The sequence below is a fragment of the Mytilus californianus genome, unplaced genomic scaffold (assembly GCF_021869535.1).
Source record: "Mytilus californianus isolate M0D057914Y unplaced genomic scaffold, xbMytCali1.0.p SCAF_5, whole genome shotgun sequence".
Lineage (NCBI taxonomy): Eukaryota > Metazoa > Mollusca > Bivalvia > Mytilida > Mytilidae > Mytilus > Mytilus californianus.
Window position 1 is genome coordinate 39376918 of NW_026262701.1, and position 21816 is coordinate 39398733.

The 21816-nt window shown below is 34.3% G+C and overlaps 1 protein-coding gene across 1 annotated transcript in view; it reads left to right on the top strand.

Annotated features, from left to right (window-relative positions):
- LOC127701903 (uncharacterized) overlaps nt 1-21816 on the top strand; it is a 231899-nt gene that overhangs the window by 152245 nt on the left and 57838 nt on the right. The window contains exons 3-4 of the mRNA XM_052205882.1: nt 8660-8846; nt 10779-10868. Coding sequence (XP_052061842.1) covers nt 8660-8846; nt 10779-10868 — 277 coding nt within the window. The remainder of the gene's footprint in view (nt 1-8659; nt 8847-10778; nt 10869-21816) is intronic.

Consider the following 21816-nt stretch of genomic DNA (forward strand, 5'->3'; position numbering starts at 1 on the left):
CTCCATTAGAATAATTCCTACAAACAACAGATCTTTTACCTTTTTTGGTTTACCATCCCAAATAAAGTTAAATATTAGGTTTTTCTTCATTTTTGTTAGATACTCTTTATTATAAATACTTACTGATGATAACAAGGTTATGTCTGAAACTATTAAAGACTTTATAATAACTTTCCAGTCTGACATAGTTTACTTTCGTTTAGACCAATAATGATAATTTTCGTATATTTTGTTAACTGTTTTTCTGTATTTAGTTTTTCACTTTCAGTCTTATTATGACCAAAGTATACTCCAGGCATTTTGTAGGTTTTGTTGGCTAATATTTTTTTCATATTTATCTCTACTACTTTTCAGATATCCTAGCCAAATACGTTCTGTTCCGTATGACGGGTGATGCATAAATAACATGAGACGTTTACCTTGTCAACACCTGGTCTTGCTCCTTTTGAAGTTCATGCGATTCCTCGGTTTTTGTTTGTTTATTCGATTTGTCTCTTCGATTCACGAGATTTGAACATCATTTGACTTCCTTTTAAACTTAAATGTTTTCAAAATTTTGGTATCTTTGATTTGGTTTAAAGGTGACACTATTGTCACAGTTAATACTCAACATCAAACAACCTTCTGATACTGACACAACTATGGATGGGATATATAAATCAGGCAATTTTTATGAGAATGTAAGTCAACAAATATTAAAGCCGACGTAAACGATTAGTTCCAGATAATACTTGGATTCAAGCTGTCCATAAACAATACGTTGAACTAAAATATATACAATGGCTCTTTGCCGATTAATATAACAACGAACAATTATATATATACACAAATATAACAATCTAACAGCCTGTCCTCCAGATCGCACGGTCTCTCACTATAAGACAGTGCGGGCTGGTACAGCCTGTATGTCACTACCAGGCAGTGCGGGCTGGTACAGCCTGTCCTCCAAGTGAACAGTCTGTCACTACCAGATAGTGTTGGCTGGTACAGCCTGCTCAGTCAATTCAATCAATTTGTACGTTCTCTTAGAACCCCGTACACAGTGTCCTTTTAATATTATAGCTCTTCTAGCATTTAATATAACCGAACTTTTGGAGAGTACAAAGACAGCTTATTGACAGCCTCGAGTAGCCTTTCTCATTCGCTTATATACCCAAATGGAGAATAGAATATTTTCTAGATAGGGGTGTTCCCTAAATGTTTCCCTTACTAAACATGAGAATCCCTCACAAACACCCCAGCCTGTAACCTTCGACCCAGCCACTAACTTTCCCGCCTAACGTCTAAATTGCATAACGTTTTCTCAAGCGTGAAACATGTACAAATGTATTGCTACAAGAAGATTCGTCTTATTTGTAACGATAATGACAAATAAACATTACACTACGTACTGTCCAATTTTGAAGATTTTCGTATTTGTAAGAGTTAAGAATTAACTTGATACTTAAGGATTGTCTACCGCAATTGGAACTGTTGATCCTGAATTCTCTTCAACTTCGTTTTTTATTTGGCCTTTTAATGCATGGATTCGAGCGTAACTGATGAGTCATTTGTAATAGAAACGCCCGTCTGGCGTATAGAATTTTAAGCCTGGTATCTATGTTAACACGGTAGGTACAGTGTCCGGCTAGGATCGTGGTTTTTCGAGTGAATCGGTCCACTTTTTTCGAGTGTAGATCGGGTTTTTCGAGTGATAACACATGCGATAAGGTCAATTTACTGCTATTTCGTTATTATAATAGTTTTTTACATGACAACCAATCTTATTTTGAATACTATACATGTTTGAGCAACAAAAAAGCACAATTTCCTTGTATTTAACCAAAAAATTCAGTGTTAAAATTGTCCGGGTTTTTTCGAGAGCAACAGTGAAACCGTCCGGGTTTTTTAAAGAAAATTTGAATAAGAAAAATGGTATTCTTGACTTTGAAAAATGACTTTTTCTAGTTTATAACTGTAATTAAGTGAAGGACAATATCATAATTATATTCCCAATAATTCACCAAAACATAATAGTACGTTGATCAAAATTAACCTTTTTCAATTTAATGCAAATTTTCTGTTCGGAAAACGTTCTACCACAACTTTCCAGTATTAAATTAGAAATTACTGGATCCTTTATAAAACGGTCTTTAGAACATAGTGCAGGGGACTCATAATCTTTTCAACTTCATTTCATGTTACTTTTGTTGTCACAGTTAATAATATTTTGCGTGGTGAACCCCGAAGTTTTTATATGCCCGTTTACGGGACGTATTATGGTATACCGTTGTCCGTCCGTCCGTCCGTTGTCGGCATGTTGGACAATAACTCAAAAAATGTTTTAACCAATTTACATGAAACTTCTCGATGAATTGTTTATATCTATTGACGTGAGCTCCCTTTTGTTTTTTATAAATTTTAAAATTTACGTTTCCGAGTTATGGGGTTTTATTCGTTTAAAAAAAGGGGATTTTCCAGTTTTCGGACAATAACTCAAAAATGTTTTCAGCAGTTTTCTTCATGAAACTTTGGTGAATTGTTTATATCTATTGAGGTATCCTCCCTTTCGATTTTTATAAATTTTAGATTTTACGTTTCCAAGTTATGGGATGTTATTAAACAAAAAAGGAGTGATTTTCCAGTTTTCGGACAATATTTTTAAAGTGCTTTGAGCAGTTTTCATGAAACTTTGGTGACTGGCTTATATAGATTAAGATAACCTCCCTTTAGTTTTTTTTATAAATTTCTGATATGACATAGAGAAGTTATTGAACTCTATACTTTGAAAACGCGACGGGCGTATCATGCGCTCATGGCGCAGCTATTTATTAAAAAAAGGAGTAAGAAACCTACTGGACAGCAGTGAAGAATAAGAAAAATGCTATGTAATAAAAAAAATATTCTACTAAAAGAGCCCCCCCCCCCCCCCCGCCGCCCCCACAAAAAAAAATCCATAAATAAAAAAAAAACACAAACACACACACACTTAATCCGACCCGTTTTTATTCCCATTGACAATAAAACTTGAATTAAATTTCATATATAATCAACAATGAAATGAATAGTTCATCAACGTATGTACGTCTCAATCCAAATTGTTAATGCTTACATTAGATTGTTGACATCACGAATATATACTCTACATTTAATTTATAAGACGTGACAAACAACACTATATACAAATGAACGATACTTGCTTATAAAATGTAAGTGTTAGTACACCATTATCAAACTGATGAATGCATTGGTTTCGTGCCTTGAAAAGTACTTAATTTGAACCTTTTTTTTGTTTTTAAACGTAAATACACTGACACATAACATTTTAAGTTCTAGGAAATTTGTATCATCACTCGATAAAACACGGACGCACTCGAAAAAACCCGAACATATAGAAATGAATTTAGTCTCAAAATGTCGAACAAGAATTTTTGTAAAGTGTCTGTATATCTAAGGATATATAGATTCCATGTATGCATTTCCTTTGACATTTGCATTGGTATGTGTATAAAAATGGCTTTATTCTGTATTTTGGAATAAAAGCATTGTAAAGCTAAATTTAACTTTTTTAACGAAAAATAATGTCGGATTGATAATATCTTTTTATCTCAAATACTAACACACCGTGTAAAACCTTGTATATTAAACTCAAGCTTCTTTATCACGTCTTGTCAGAAAGGAAGTCTGTTTGTTTACATTTTTTATCATAATCACTCGAAAAAAAGTTGTCACACTCGAAAAACCTGATCAAATCACTCGAAAAACCACGATCGGACACTATACCTACCGTGGTTTAGATTTCTCAAAAGTTAACAACTTTATAATAATTAATTACTAGTAAGCAACAAAAAATAAAGGCATTTGACGAAACTTTTATGTTTATTGTGTTTCATACTTCTATGCAAATGAATATATGAACTATTATGAGAGATAATATCTCATAACTCGCTTTAGATTCTTATGGCATTATCAAAAGTGATGAATAAATGGTTATCTGTTACATTTTTACTGACCACTGCATAAATGAGACATTTTTGTACTCTAAGATACAAACTGTTCACCAGCAGTGGTATGAACCAAGTAAACGTAAAGGAAAAAATCAGAATGCTTTTCCTGGTTAGGCTTTATCAATAAGTTATCTGGGCAATTACATTGAGCTAGATATACCAAGACCTTCATAAAAAAACGCGTATGGTATCAATTTGAATGCGCTGCCTGCACAACACGTATTTCTTGCAATTGGATAGCTTTCGACGCCAAAACATTGCGCACCTAGATCTATAAGGCTAAATACAACATAAAGGCAAAAAACAGGTAAACGTTGCTTAAGGGATTGTGCAACCCTGGTTATAATAGTTTTAAAAGTTATTATTTACAATTTTAACTATGGTCTCAATATTATACTATGAAGTGACATTATTCTCCACATACCCTGTTACATAGGAGGAAGATTTTAGTCGTGTTACAGGTAAGTCATATTATTGAAACGAAAGCTATTAATAGAAATAAAGTAACTAGGTATTAAAAATGGTGTTTCGTTACCATTGAAAGAGGATGTTTAGGCTCGACCATTATCATGATCTATAATTTACCTGTGCATTGTCAACACATTATCATAGTGTATTGCAAGTAAAAGCGGCTGCAACTGCCTTCAAGCTTCTTTGTGGTAAGCAAATGTTTCTTTTAGATTCTGTTGAAGGTTTAGACCGACAAATATGTAACCTTCAGATTATCAATCATTAATTTCCATGTCTGGCCAATAACTTCTTATATAGTCATTTCAATCGGAAAAGTTTACATATGATTCCCAATCTCATGGATTTCACTACATGAAGATATAAAGTGTCAGAATGCTTTCTTTCTATAAATAGGAATGTATTAACTTTGAAACAAAAAATAATGTCTAATACTAAAAATTTTCAAGTGTAAGAATACCAGCTGCATGTTTTTAATTACAAATATACTATGGGTGCTTGTTGTCCCACCATCGAAGACAAAGGATTCTGCAATTCGTGTCAATCCTTCATGCAATATACATGCAATATTACAAAAATTTTACAGAAGTTTCTTCGTAATCAGGAGTTATAAAATGTAGCATATGCAGATATTGTGCAAAATGTTGGAAATATTTCATTTCATTCAACTGTGTTTTACTGATAAATCATTTTTAGATACTTTCTTGTGTTAAAAACTTATCGCATAATTTAGATGAATCGTTTCTTGGTTTCTATGTGTATGGAGGCATTTACCTTTATGTTTACTTTCACTTTAAATGGTGTTAAAAGACGCGGACCTTGCAGAAGACACCTATTTATTTTAGATTTTATATTGCTATAAATAGCGGAACCATATTAGATATTTACGGCTAAAAGTTATTTTATTGTCATAATCTATTAATTACCAACACCACTTCATCGAACGCGGTCTCGTCTCATGAATATTATTGAAGGCTAGCCTCATGAATATTAACGCCGGCTAGCTTCACACTATAGTTACATGTACTTATTGGCATATTTAGTTCTTCATTTATGTTATCGAATATATTTTCGATAACTGGGAATGTAGGGTCGTTAGCAGTATTTTCTTTGTGTGAGTTTAATTCTTTAAAGAAAGAAAACAATTCTATAAAACAAATATCTGGTTGTTTGGAAATTTCTCGCTCGTTTACAATTTTCCAAAACTCTTTTGGACTTCTACTTTTCATTTGATTCATCTTTTTTCTTAAGTCATTTATGTATCTTTTTGTGCTTTATTCAGAACTTTTTTATAATGCCTTTCTGCCATTTTTGCAAGGTTACATAAATTTTCGGACTCTCTTTTACAACGGTTTGAATTCTCGGTAAACACTCCTAGCTGTTCTACATTCTTTGTTGAACCAAGATTTATTTTGCAAATTTGCGTGAGGCTTCACACTTTCAATTATAGATTTAACGTTTTTTGTACCAAAATGCTTTTGTTGCGGAATCAGTGAAGACTACTGCTATTTTATATGTAATCATGTCAATAAAATTTTGATCATCCTTCTTGTTATTTTCTCTGATAAAATACTATTAATTTAAGATTTGAATAGGAAACTTAGAAAAGTTTATTTCAAAATAAGTCTGAAGCCTAGCTTTGGTAGCTGATAAGATGGATTTTGATAGTTTTGTAGAAAGATATTTCGTGGAGGAATTGAAGACGTAGTGATATAACGTTGTTTGTAAGGACACCTGTGTTATTTAGATATCCATTTCAGTAAAGCAAATTCCAGGTTTTTTTTTATCTTTGGTTAAAATGTAAAAAATAAAGACATAGAACAGACAAATGATTATTCCGAATTAACACTTTGGTAAGTGTTATTTAGGTGTATATAATATGTTGATTTTCCAAGTGAATTGTCATTTAATTTACTTAATTCCTTCATCACCTAGTTTTATGCAGTAATTTACACACACAAACGATGTTGTTTTTGAATTTATTTGCAGGGACAACAATATATTTGTCATGGAGGTAGGACATGTGCTTAGCATATATGGACTTTTTGCGCTCAGCAACATAAATGGACTTTTAAGTTAACATTTTGATAAAGTCTAGGGTTGAAGCTACATGACCTATATTTACTAGTCAACAAAAGAAACGATACAAAGTTTATTTTGTCAATATTTTTACATTTTTCAATTTAAAGTTTCTATAAAAGAGGGACGAAAGATACCAGAGAGACAGTCAAACTCATAGATCGAAAACAAACTGACAACGCCATGGCCAAAAATAAAAAGACAAACAGACAAATAATAGTACAATAGTTTATTTCTGTATTTAACGCCAAAAAAGCATCTGTTAACTCTTCTTTTTTTTAAATCCAAAACGAATACGATGAAACTCCTGAATGTTACTTTTCCGTCCGGTAATCGAGTTCGCCCTGAATCAATGAAGCCTTTAAATTGTGTTAATATTTGGGCTACAAGGTAAACAATTTGACATCTTAAAAAATGGAAAACAAATCCAGAATTTGATGCCATGGTTACTTAAAAATAAGCGCAAACAAGCAGTTGGCATGGTCAGAGCTTAGATGATGCACGCTGACGTCGCAAATCATTTTCATTTGACCAAAATAACAATATCAAGACTGGTGATTCGTCTAAGGCAAACTGCCTCAACAAATGATAGACCACGTAGCGGCAGACCCCATGAGACGTCGCAACGTCAAGAAGATGCGGTACGTCTTTTACATTTGCGCAACAGTACATTTAATGCGGAAAATACGACCCGAGGAATAACTGGTCGTCACAACAACAGAATTTTGGGTCAGACAGTTCGTCGAAGACTCAGAGTGCATGGACAGCGTCCAAGACGTATCATGAAAGGTCCGCTCTTTAGACAGTAGCATAGGGCTGCAAGACTTGAATGGGCTCGTGCAAGACCACGTTGGAGGTTACAAACCGGCAACATATCCTGTTTACAGATGAGTTCCGATTTGCTACCCGTTTTAGTGATGGACACATGAGAGGATACCGTAGGCAAGGCGAACGCGTTTTTTGGGCCTTGTGTCATGACAACGGTTTTTTTCGGAGGCGGAAATGTGATGGTAAGGGGTGGAATATGTCACAACGGACGCACGCAATTAAAAATCGCTCATGGTAACTTGATGAAATTCTTGGTCCTATTGTTCTGCCTTTTATTCGACAACGCGGTTTCAACAATGTTTGCCAACAGAATAGATATCACGTGGCAAGGATTTGAATGGACTCTCTTGAACAAAACCATATTCGCGTTCTCCCATGGCCAGCATGATCACCGGATCTGTCTCCTATACAACATTTATGGGATCAACTTGGCAGATGTGTTCGAGAAAGGCAAAATCCACCGAAAACGCTACAAGGTTTGCTTTTTAACTCTCATATAGGAGTGGAACAATATCCCCCAAGCCAACATTATGACTTTGATTGGATCTCTGCGTCGTAAGTGTGAAGCTGTGGTTGCTGCAAGAGGCTGTCATACTCGCTATTAAGTTCCGTTAACTGAAATTCCGGATAATGACCTTGATCTGTCCTTCATATTTGGCCCAGGAACTGTCTGGGATGTCATTTTTTGTTTCTGTGTCACATAGAACGTTAAAACATACTTTATCTATTTGTTATTGTTTTTTACCAAACGGTTAAATATTATTTTTGATAAAAGTTTTGTATCGTTTCTTTTGTTGACTAGAATATTTATTTTGGAATAGTCATTTAATTTAAGATTTTTGTTTGAAACTGCATGTTTACAAGAAAGTAGAAAGAAATAGACGATTAAATAAAATCAGACCTTAAAAAAATAATTGTAAAAAAGACAATTAGGCACGATTTTAATTTAAAAAACAAAAATCTGTTGACAATCCAATAGCAAACAAAAAATAATCTACAATGTTTAAACAATACCCAAAACATAGATGATTGAGCAACGTCATATACATAAACCAATCAAAAACTTAGGGCTATTTTATGTGCTAAATCTTCTTTTTTAATTCGTGAACAGTGTATTAAGATAACGTGCATGCAATAACACGTACAAACCTGTACAGGAAAATCACTTAAGTCTAGAATTGCGGTATAACAGAAAGAAATAAAACATGAATAAAAGAAGTTAAACCGTATTAACGAATTCGCGCAGTTACTTCAAGTTACTCGGAGTACTTCACTTGCTGCATGTTATTCTTCTGTAGATGGACAATTTTATTTTCATACTATGGTTATGTGTTTGCTCAGCGGCAGCATCCGGTCATTTTAGTTTTTATAAGATGGAAAAGACAGAAAAGCTAGAAGTTCGAGAATTTGAAATGGACCGGAATCCTTTCACATCATTTGGGAAGAGGAAGATCGTCCAACAACGAGGCAATATCACAAATTGTGGTAGGTTCTTTATTGATACATATGTAGTTTCATAATATGTTCTATATTTATTTAGAAAATTAGATATACAAAAGTCATATAACTATTTATGATTATTTATATACAATAGTAAGTTTCACTACCTAGATACAATAATTCGAAAGTCTGTAGAACATACAGATATAGGTATACATTTCTTATAATAACAATAATGTCTAATATGAAGGAAAAAAACAGATATTATTACATGTGATATTGTCATGAGTATTTCTAACTTATACCAGTGAGAAAAGTAAACCATTTACTTCCTTCAATTGTAAACAAAGTGGATATTAAAGGGGCATTAGCTACGATTGAGACAAACAATTAAAATATGATTCTTTTTGTTTCAAGTATGAATTAAAGCGAAATTTTGAAATACTATTTCGTTATAAGCAGTTAGTGCTGCCAAACTTTATCGAAATAAGCTCAAAAGCATTGCTGATTTGTTATCTACTTGCAAGTGAATAATTCGACATCATGTCAATCCGTATTCATGTGATCTTCGATTAAACCCCTTAGCTTCAGATGGGTTACGTATTTACTAGGCGTGTTCAGTTAATAAATGGAAAAGAATGACAACATTGAAAGTGAAATAAAGGGTGAAACATTTGGGTGACTGATTCAATCCACATAAAAATCATTCGTATACATGCAAAAAAGATGATTAACAATTTTTTTTGACCTATAACATGAAATCAAACAGACTTAGAAAAATCCAATAATTGTACGTGGCCGCTATCTATTTATATTATTATTTAGGCTTATATCTGGTTGTACAATGTATGACTGTCGGCAGTCTTCGGGATCATCTCGATAGTTAATTAGTTGGCGTCTAGACTATAATACGCACAAAAATGCTGATATATGTTATCGAGTCCATTCATCGTTAATTGATTATTTTATACTTTTTGTAGTTTGGATATACGTTTTACTATGTTATAAATCAAATACAGAATTTTAGTCAAATCGGTGAACATGAATTTGACAGCTAATGCCCCTTTATAAACAATATATGTACATTGTCTGGAAATATAAAATTTATTTGTACGAGATTTAGAAACAGGAAGAAAAGCGAGGCTCGCCGAGATTTTCTCCTGTTTTGTACCGAGGAAAATTATTTTTTTCATATTTCCTACAATGTACATTTTGTTTTTATCCTGTTATTTACACCTGGTTTAATTGTTTATATTGAATCCAAAAAGATGTCTCTGTAAAACATATCAGTTTTCTACATGTAGTTTTAGAAAATAAATCATCTGATACCACAGAACAATTAACTCTATACCATTCGGAACTCATTTCTACGAAAGCAAGTCTTAGATTTGATATTATGCATATTGAATTGAAATATTGGTTGCAGTGGCTAGTCGTTTAAAACTGTTGTGTGCTTGGCGGACATTTTTAACAGATTATAGACATGATTCGTGACTGAACAAATTTACCAATTGCTATTAGAACAAATTTTGCGCTGTTATCTTCTTTTGCTCGAAGCAACGCTTGAATTCATACTCTAAGGCACAATAATGCACCATATCTACAGGTTGCTAAGGTAAATGACATAATTACATCTTTAATTATGGTATATAGACAAACTTGATGAGAAGTAACATTTGGATGCATGACAAATGTACATCTACATCTGTCATGCATCCAAATGTTACTAACACCAAGATGTCGTTAAATGAAACTGGATACTCTGCATTTGTAGTCCTTTTCAATAACATATGATCAAATCGCTGAAAGACCACCCCCCCCCCCTTTTCCTAAATTATCATATTAAACTCTCCTTCTGCATTGACAATAATATCCTGGTGTAAACTAGATTCACCCATTCGGGCAAACGTACTCAAAGTGTATATAATACTTACAGTTCTATAATACTTTATAGATTGTTCTGTTTATCATTTACAGGTGATAAAAAATATAAAGTTTCCATCCAATGGGAGCCAAAGATTTTAAATACACAAGGTGTCGCCACTGTATACTGGGATCTTGTAGCTCGTAAGTAATTAAGGTCTTTCCTTTCTTAATGGAAAGACCTTACTGTATTTCGTTTGTTTATTATTATTATTATTCTTTTTCCTCGTCCGATTTCAAAGTCAAAAGTCAAAAAAAGTACGCGACAGATCCAAATGATCTTTGGTATTAAGTATCGGGTTAATAAAATCTATCTTGTATTAGGGGCACCAAAGTGTACTATTTACCTTATAGGAGTTATCTCCCCAATTACAAAAACCATTGTTATCGCTACTCTTCATAAACCATAAGAGTTAGCGGCAAATGGTTTTTTTTAAAATGTTCCTTGTCACATGTCGCAACTTTAAATAATTTCAACCGAAGCGATCCAGTGACTTCTTATAGGAGTTATTACCCCTTGAATATTTTACTTTTAAATATGCATATGAATCTCATGAACCGCAAGTTGTAAAGACCTAGGGTATTTATTTTGATTTGAGATCATTGGACCATAACTTGAAAATATAGGTCAAGGTCAAAGGTCAAAGGTCAAGGTCATGTAAAAAAGGCAAATTGTGTGTTTTTGGCACTATTTAAAGAGTTTTATGTGTGGTTTAGTGCTTTTGTAGGTTGACATTGACCTTTAACCTTACTACTTGTTAAGTGATCTCTCAAAAGATAAATCCCATGTGTTTAGATATAGTATTTAGGCTTTCTATTCCGTCTTTGCGTGATCAAAGTGGATCCGGTCTCTGTGTTAACCAACCAGTCAACCAACCAGCCAACCAACCAACCAACCAACCAACCAATCAATCAATCAATCAGTCAGTCAGTCAGTCAGTCAATCATTGCATGCATGTTTCTGTCTCGTGTGTTTAATATGGGGACCAAGATCTTATTTGTTTCTATTTCGATTGTTTAAAGAGACCATATCCCACGTGTTTAATTAATTGATCAATCAATCAATCAATCAATCAATCAACCAACCAACCAACCATTCAATCAATCATTGCATGCATACATGGTTCCGTCTCATGTGTTTAATATGGGGTCCAAGATCTCATTTGTTTTTTTTTTTTTTTCGCTTGTTTCAAGAGACCACCATATCCCACATGTTAAATTTATTAACCAACCAACCAACCAACCAACCAACCAATCAATCAATAAACCAACCAACCAATCAACCAATCAATCATTCATTCATTCATTCATTCATTGTATGCATGTTTCCGTCTTATGTGTTTAACACGGGGTCCAAGGTCTCCTTTGTTTCTTTTTCGCTTGTTTCAAGAGACCCTATCCCACGTGTTTAATTATTCAACTAATCAATCAATCAACCAACCAACCAACCAACCAACCAATCAATAAATAAACAAACCAACCAACCAACCAATCATTCATTGTATGCATGTTTCCGTCTCATGTGTGTAATATTGTATTTACATCTCTTCTGAAGAAAAAAAAATCCACATGCTTGTTATCAGATGTTCTGGGAAACTACATGTCCAATTGACCTTAAAAACTGCAGTCAGCAGGGTATACACGTATTACATCTTCATAAAAGAACGTGGTGCAGATATCTCTCAAGAATTTTCCTAGAGAAAAGAAATTGCAATGCCGTAAAAATCGCTTGCTAGTTCCGTAAATCTCAGTGAAATCCTACAATAAAATGTCCGCTCCTAGATTGAAATACAAATCTGTGTTACAAACTGCTGCTGAAAAATGTACATTGTATGAAAATAATCGATAAACGTGTTTTAAAGTTACACAGGATCAATTAAATCCAAAGCATGCACTGCTCGTGAACTGTGATCGAAATGTCAATTACCTACAATGACAAAAGAAATACATTGTGTAAATTCCGTCGCTATACATGTTGTCTGTCCAACGTCCCCACCTAAAAAGAAATAAAAATACTAAGTTTTCGCTATTATAAAGCTTCGTCACGTGACTCCACAATCTGGCGCGAGACAAAGACGCGCGCGGGACCTAAAATAGAATAAAAACTTTCCAAACTAAATATAGAAACTTAACCAACACACTAATATGGACCTTTCAAAGAAAGAAAGAAACAAACAAACAAACAAACACACAAACAAACATACACATATATCAATCAATCAATCATGTTTCAGAACGGGAAAGACCGTTTACAATTGCTTTTTTAAGCAATTGATTTATATTGTAAATCGGCATTTTTAACCATTCTTACATGTACCGTTTATATAACAAATTGTCTCCATGGGACCCCCTTTTGCCCCCCCCCCCCCCTTTTTTTTACCCTCCACTAACAACTCTTGTATGAAGCTATGTGCTATCTACTCTGTCAACGGAGAAGAACGACAACTCCATTTTTTTCCCTATAATTAAGGTCTTTCCTTTCTTAATGGAAAGACCTTACTGTATTTCGTTTGTTTATTATTATTATTATTCTTTTTCCTCGTCCGATTTCAAAGTCAAAAGTCAAAAAAAGTACGCGACAGATCCAAATGATCTTTGGTATTAAGTATCGGGTTAATAAAATCTATCTTGTATTAGGGGCACCAAAGTGTACTATTTACCTTATAGGAGTTATCTCCCCAATTACAAAAACCATTGTTATCGCTACTCTTCATAAACCATAAGAGTTAGCGGCAAATGGTTTTTTTTAAAATGTTCCTTGTCACATGTCGCAACTTTAAATAATTTCAACCGAAGCGATCCAGTGACTTCTTATAGGAGTTATTACCCCTTGAATATTTTACTTTTAAATATGCATATGAATCTCATGAACCGCAAGTTGTAAAGACCTAGGGTATTTTGATTTGAGATCATTGGACCATAACTTGAAAATATAGGTCAAGGTCAAAGGTCAAAGGTCAAGGTCATGTAAAAAAGGCAAATTGTGTGTTTTTGGCACTATTTAAAGAGTTTTATGTGTGGTTTAGTGCTTTTGTAGGTTGACATTGACCTTTAACCTTACTACTTGTTAAGTGATCTCTCAAAAGATAAATCCCATGTGTTTAGATATAGTATTTAGGCTTTCTATTCCGTCTTTGCGTGATCAAAGTGGATCCGGTCTCTGTGTTAACCAACCAGTCAACCAACCAGCCAACCAACCAACCAACCAACCAACCAATCAATCAATCAATCAGTCAGTCAGTCAGTCAGTCAATCATTGCATGCATGTTTCTGTCTCGTGTGTTTAATATGGGGACCAAGATCTTATTTGTTTCTATTTCGATTGTTTAAAGAGACCATATCCCACGTGTTTAATTAATTGATCAATCAATCAATCAATCAATCAATCAACCAACCAACCAACCATTCAATCAATCATTGCATGCATACATGGTTCCGTCTCATGTGTTTAATATGGGGTCCAAGATCTCATTTGTTTTTTTTTTTTTTTCGCTTGTTTCAAGAGACCACCATATCCCACATGTTAAATTTATTAACCAACCAACCAACCAACCAACCAACCAATCAATCAATAAACCAACCAACCAATCAACCAATCAATCATTCATTCATTCATTCATTCATTGTATGCATGTTTCCGTCTTATGTGTTTAACACGGGGTCCAAGGTCTCCTTTGTTTCTTTTTCGCTTGTTTCAAGAGACCCTATCCCACGTGTTTAATTATTCAACTAATCAATCAATCAACCAACCAACCAACCAACCAACCAATCAATAAATAAACAAACCAACCAACCAACCAATCATTCATTGTATGCATGTTTCCGTCTCATGTGTGTAATATTGTATTTACATCTCTTCTGAAGAAAAAAAAATCCACATGCTTGTTATCAGATGTTCTGGGAAACTACATGTCCAATTGACCTTAAAAACTGCAGTCAGCAGGGTATACACGTATTACATCTTCATAAAAGAACGTGGTGCAGATATCTCTCAAGAATTTTCCTAGAGAAAAGAAATTGCAATGCCGTAAAAATCGCTTGCTAGTTCCGTAAATCTCAGTGAAATCCTACAATAAAATGTCCGCTCCTAGATTGAAATACAAATCTGTGTTACAAACTGCTGCTGAAAAATGTACATTGTATGAAAATAATCGATAAACGTGTTTTAAAGTTACACAGGATCAATTAAATCCAAAGCATGCACTGCTCGTGAACTGTGATCGAAATGTCAATTACCTACAATGACAAAAGAAATACATTGTGTAAATTCCGTCGCTATACATGTTGTCTGTCCAACGTCCCCACCTAAAAAGAAATAAAAATACTAAGTTTTCGCTATTATAAAGCTTCGTCACGTGACTCCACAATCTGGCGCGAGACAAAGACGCGCGCGGGACCTAAAATAGAATAAAAACTTTCCAAACTAAATATAGAAACTTAACCAACACACTAATATGGACCTTTCAAAGAAAGAAAGAAACAAACAAACAAACAAACACACAAACAAACATACACATATATCAATCAATCAATCATGTTTCAGAACGGGAAAGACCGTTTACAATTGCTTTTTTAAGCAATTGATTTATATTGTAAATCGGCATTTTTAACCATTCTTACATGTACCGTTTATATAACAAATTGTCTCCATGGGACCCCCTTTTGCCCCCCCCCCCCCCTTTTTTTTACCCTCCACTAACAACTCTTGTATGAAGCTATGTGCTATCTACTCTGTCAACGGAGAAGAACGACAACTCCATTTTTTTCCCTATAATTAAGGTCTTTCCTTTCTTAATGGAAAGACCTTACTGTATTTCGTTTGTTTATTATTATTATTATTCTTTTTCCTCGTCCGATTTCAAAGTCAAAAGTCAAAAAAAGTACGCGACAGATCCAAATGATCTTTGGTATTAAGTATCGGGTTAATAAAATCTATCTTGTATTAGGGGCACCAAAGTGTACTATTTACCTTATAGGAGTTATCTCCCCAATTACAAAAACCATTGTTATCGCTACTCTTCATAAACCATAAGAGTTAGCGGCAAATGGTTTTTTTTAAAATGTTCCTTGTCACATGTCGCAACTTTAAATAATTTCAACCGAAGCGATCCAGTGACTTCTTATAGGAGTTATTACCCCTTGAATATTTTACTTTTAAATATGCATATGAATCTCATGAACCGCAAGTTGTAAAGACCTAGGGTATTTTGATTTGAGATCATTGGACCATAACTTGAAAATATAGGTCAAGGTCAAAGGTCAAAGGTCAAGGTCATGTAAAAAAGGCAAATTGTGTGTTTTTGGCACTATTTAAAGAGTTTTATGTGTGGTTTAGTGCTTTTGTAGGTTGACATTGACCTTTAACCTTACTACTTGTTAAGTGATCTCTCAAAAGATAAATCCCATGTGTTTAGATATAGTATTTAGGCTTTCTATTCCGTCTTTGCGTGATCAAAGTGGATCCGGTCTCTGTGTTAACCAACCAGTCAACCAACCAGCCAACCAACCAACCAACCAACCAACCAATCAATCAATCAATCAGTCAGTCAGTCAGTCAGTCAATCATTGCATGCATGTTTCTGTCTCGTGTGTTTAATATGGGGACCAAGATCTTATTTGTTTCTATTTCGATTGTTTAAAGAGACCATATCCCACGTGTTTAATTAATTGATCAATCAATCAATCAATCAATCAATCAACCAACCAACCAACCATTCAATCAATCATTGCATGCATACATGGTTCCGTCTCATGTGTTTAATATGGGGTCCAAGATCTCATTTGTTTTTTTTTTTTTTTCGCTTGTTTCAAGAGACCACCATATCCCACATGTTAAATTTATTAACCAACCAACCAACCAACCAACCAACCAATCAATCAATAAACCAACCAACCAATCAACCAATCAATCATTCATTCATTCATTCATTCATTGTATGCATGTTTCCGTCTTATGTGTTTAACACGGGGTCCAAGGTCTCCTTTGTTTCTTTTTCGCTTGTTTCAAGAGACCCTATCCCACGTGTTTAATTATTCAACTAATCAATCAATCAACCAACCAACCAACCAACCAACCAATCAATAAATAAACAAACCAACCAACCAACCAATCATTCATTGTATGCATGTTTCCGTCTCATGTGTGTAATATTGTATTTACATCTCTTCTGAAGAAAAAAAAATCCACATGCTTGTTATCAGATGTTCTGGGAAACTACATGTCCAATTGACCTTAAAAACTGCAGTCAGCAGGGTATACACGTATTACATCTTCATAAAAGAACGTGGTGCAGATATCTCTCAAGAATTTTCCTAGAGAAAAGAAATTGCAATGCCGTAAAAATCGCTTGCTAGTTCCGTAAATCTCAGTGAAATCCTACAATAAAATGTCCGCTCCTAGATTGAAATACAAATCTGTGTTACAAACTGCTGCTGAAAAATGTACATTGTATGAAAATAATCGATAAACGTGTTTTAAAGTTACACAGGATCAATTAAATCCAAAGCATGCACTGCTCGTGAACTGTGATCGAAATGTCAATTACCTACAATGACAAAAGAAATACATTGTGTAAATTCCGTCGCTATACATGTTGTCTGTCCAACGTCCCCACCTAAAAAGAAATAAAAATACTAAGTTTTCGCTATTATAAAGCTTCGTCACGTGACTCCACAATCTGGCGCGAGACAAAGACGCGCGCGGGACCTAAAATAGAATAAAAACTTTCCAAACTAAATATAGAAACTTAACCAACACACTAATATGGACCTTTCAAAGAAAGAAAGAAACAAACAAACAAACAAACACACAAACAAACATACACATATATCAATCAATCAATCATGTTTCAGAACGGGAAAGACCGTTTACAATTGCTTTTTTAAGCAATTGATTTATATTGTAAATCGGCATTTTTAACCATTCTTACATGTACCGTTTATATAACAAATTGTCTCCATGGGACCCCCTTTTGCCCCCCCCCCCCCCTTTTTTTTACCCTCCACTAACAACTCTTGTATGAAGCTATGTGCTATCTACTCTGTCAACGGAGAAGAACGACAACTCCATTTTTTTCCCTATAATTAAGGTCTTTCCTTTCTTAATGGAAAGACCTTACTGTATTTCGTTTGTTTATTATTATTATTATTCTTTTTCCTCGTCCGATTTCAAAGTCAAAAGTCAAAAAAAGTACGCGACAGATCCAAATGATCTTTGGTATTAAGTATCGGGTTAATAAAATCTATCTTGTATTAGGGGCACCAAAGTGTACTATTTACCTTATAGGAGTTATCTCCCCAATTACAAAAACCATTGTTATCGCTACTCTTCATAAACCATAAGAGTTAGCGGCAAATGGTTTTTTTTAAAATGTTCCTTGTCACATGTCGCAACTTTAAATAATTTCAACCGAAGCGATCCAGTGACTTCTTATAGGAGTTATTACCCCTTGAATATTTTACTTTTAAATATGCATATGAATCTCATGAACCGCAAGTTGTAAAGACCTAGGGTATTTTGATTTGAGATCATTGGACCATAACTTGAAAATATAGGTCAAGGTCAAAGGTCAAAGGTCAAGGTCATGTAAAAAAGGCAAATTGTGTGTTTTTGGCACTATTTAAAGAGTTTTATGTGTGGTTTAGTGCTTTTGTAGGTTGACATTGACCTTTAACCTTACTACTTGTTAAGTGATCTCTCAAAAGATAAATCCCATGTGTTTAGATATAGTATTTAGGCTTTCTATTCCGTCTTTGCGTGATCAAAGTGGATCCGGTCTCTGTGTTAACCAACCAGTCAACCAACCAGCCAACCAACCAACCAACCAACCAACCAATCAATCAATCAATCAGTCAGTCAGTCAGTCAGTCAATCATTGCATGCATGTTTCTGTCTCGTGTGTTTAATATGGGGACCAAGATCTTATTTGTTTCTATTTCGATTGTTTAAAGAGACCATATCCCACGTGTTTAATTAATTGATCAATCAATCAATCAATCAATCAATCAACCAACCAACCAACCATTCAATCAATCATTGCATGCATACATGGTTCCGTCTCATGTGTTTAATATGGGGTCCAAGATCTCATTTGTTTTTTTTTTTTTTTCGCTTGTTTCAAGAGACCACCATATCCCACATGTTAAATTTATTAACCAACCAACCAACCAACCAACCAACCAATCAATCAATAAACCAACCAACCAATCAACCAATCAATCATTCATTCATTCATTCATTCATTGTATGCATGTTTCCGTCTTATGTGTTTAACACGGGGTCCAAGGTCTCCTTTGTTTCTTTTTCGCTTGTTTCAAGAGACCCTATCCCACGTGTTTAATTATTCAACTAATCAATCAATCAACCAACCAACCAACCAACCAACCAATCAATAAATAAACAAACCAACCAACCAACCAATCATTCATTGTATGCATGTTTCCGTCTCATGTGTGTAATATTGTATTTACATCTCTTCTGAAGAAAAAAAAATCCACATGCTTGTTATCAGATGTTCTGGGAAACTACATGTCCAATTGACCTTAAAAACTGCAGTCAGCAGGGTATACACGTATTACATCTTCATAAAAGAACGTGGTGCAGATATCTCTCAAGAATTTTCCTAGAGAAAAGAAATTGCAATGCCGTAAAAATCGCTTGCTAGTTCCGTAAATCTCAGTGAAATCCTACAATAAAATGTCCGCTCCTAGATTGAAATACAAATCTGTGTTACAAACTGCTGCTGAAAAATGTACATTGTATGAAAATAATCGATAAACGTGTTTTAAAGTTACACAGGATCAATTAAATCCAAAGCATGCACTGCTCGTGAACTGTGATCGAAATGTCAATTACCTACAATGACAAAAGAAATACATTGTGTAAATTCCGTCGCTATACATGTTGTCTGTCCAACGTCCCCACCTAAAAAGAAATAAAAATACTAAGTTTTCGCTATTATAAAGCTTCGTCACGTGACTCCACAATCTGGCGCGAGACAAAGACGCGCGCGGGACCTAAAATAGAATAAAAACTTTCCAAACTAAATATAGAAACTTAACCAACACACTAATATGGACCTTTCAAAGAAAGAAAGAAACAAACAAACAAACAAACACACAAACAAACATACACATATATCAATCAATCAATCATGTTTCAGAACGGGAAAGACCGTTTACAATTGCTTTTTTAAGCAATTGATTTATATTGTAAATCGGCATTTTTAACCATTCTTACATGTACCGTTTATATAACAAATTGTCTCCATGGGACCCCCTTTTGCCCCCCCCCCCCCCTTTTTTTTACCCTCCACTAACAACTCTTGTATGAAGCTATGTGCTATCTACTCTGTCAACGGAGAAGAACGACAACTCCATTTTTTTCCCTATAATTAAGGTCTTTCCTTTCTTAATGGAAAGACCTTACTGTATTTCGTTTGTTTATTATTATTATTATTCTTTTTCCTCGTCCGATTTCAAAGTCAAAAGTCAAAAAAAGTACGCGACAGATCCAAATGATCTTTGGTATTAAGTATCGGGTTAATAAAATCTATCTTGTATTAGGGGCACCAAAGTGTACTATTTACCTTATAGGAGTTATCTCCCCAATTACAAAAACCATTGTTATCGCTACTCTTCATAAACCATAAGAGTTAGCGGCAAATGGTTTTTTTTAAAATGTTCCTTGTCACATGTCGCAACTTTAAATAATTTCAACCGAAGCGATCCAGTGACTTCTTATAGGAGTTATTACCCCTTGAATATTTTACTTTTAAATATGCATATGAATCTCATGAACCGCAAGTTGTAAAGACCTAGGGTATTTTGATTTGAGATCATTGGACCATAACTTGAAAATATAGGTCAAGGTCAAAGGTCAAAGGTCAAGGTCATGTAAAAAAGGCAAATTGTGTGTTTTTGGCACTATTTAAAGAGTTTTATGTGTGGTTTAGTGCTTTTGTAGGTTGACATTGACCTTTAACCTTACTACTTGTTAAGTGATCTCTCAAAAGATAAATCCCATGTGTTTAGATATAGTATTTAGGCTTTCTATTCCGTCTTTGCGTGATCAAAGTGGATCCGGTCTCTGTGTTAACCAACCAGTCAACCAACCAGCCAACCAACCAACCAACCAACCAACCAATCAATCAATCAATCAGTCAGTCAGTCAGTCAGTCAATCATTGCATGCATGTTTCTGTCTCGTGTGTTTAATATGGGGACCAAGATCTTATTTGTTTCTATTTCGATTGTTTAAAGAGACCATATCCCACGTGTTTAATTAATTGATCAATCAATCAATCAATCAATCAATCAACCAACCAACCAACCATTCAATCAATCATTGCATGCATACATGGTTCCGTCTCATGTGTTTAATATGGGGTCCAAGATCTCATTTGTTTTTTTTTTTTTTTCGCTTGTTTCAAGAGACCACCATATCCCACATGTTAAATTTATTAACCAACCAACCAACCAACCAACCAACCAATCAATCAATAAACCAACCAACCAATCAACCAATCAATCATTCATTCATTCATTCATTCATTGTATGCATGTTTCCGTCTTATGTGTTTAACACGGGGTCCAAGGTCTCCTTTGTTTCTTTTTCGCTTGTTTCAAGAGACCCTATCCCACGTGTTTAATTATTCAACTAATCAATCAATCAACCAACCAACCAACCAACCAACCAATCAATAAATAAACAAACCAACCAACCAACCAATCATTCATTGTATGCATGTTTCCGTCTCATGTGTGTAATATTGTATTTACATCTCTTCTGAAGAAAAAAAAATCCACATGCTTGTTATCAGATGTTCTGGGAAACTACATGTCCAATTGACCTTAAAAACTGCAGTCAGCAGGGTATACACGTATTACATCTTCATAAAAGAACGTGGTGCAGATATCTCTCAAGAATTTTCCTAGAGAAAAGAAATTGCAATGCCGTAAAAATCGCTTGCTAGTTCCGTAAATCTCAGTGAAATCCTACAATAAAATGTCCGCTCCTAGATTGAAATACAAATCTGTGTTACAAACTGCTGCTGAAAAATGTACATTGTATGAAAATAATCGATAAACGTGTT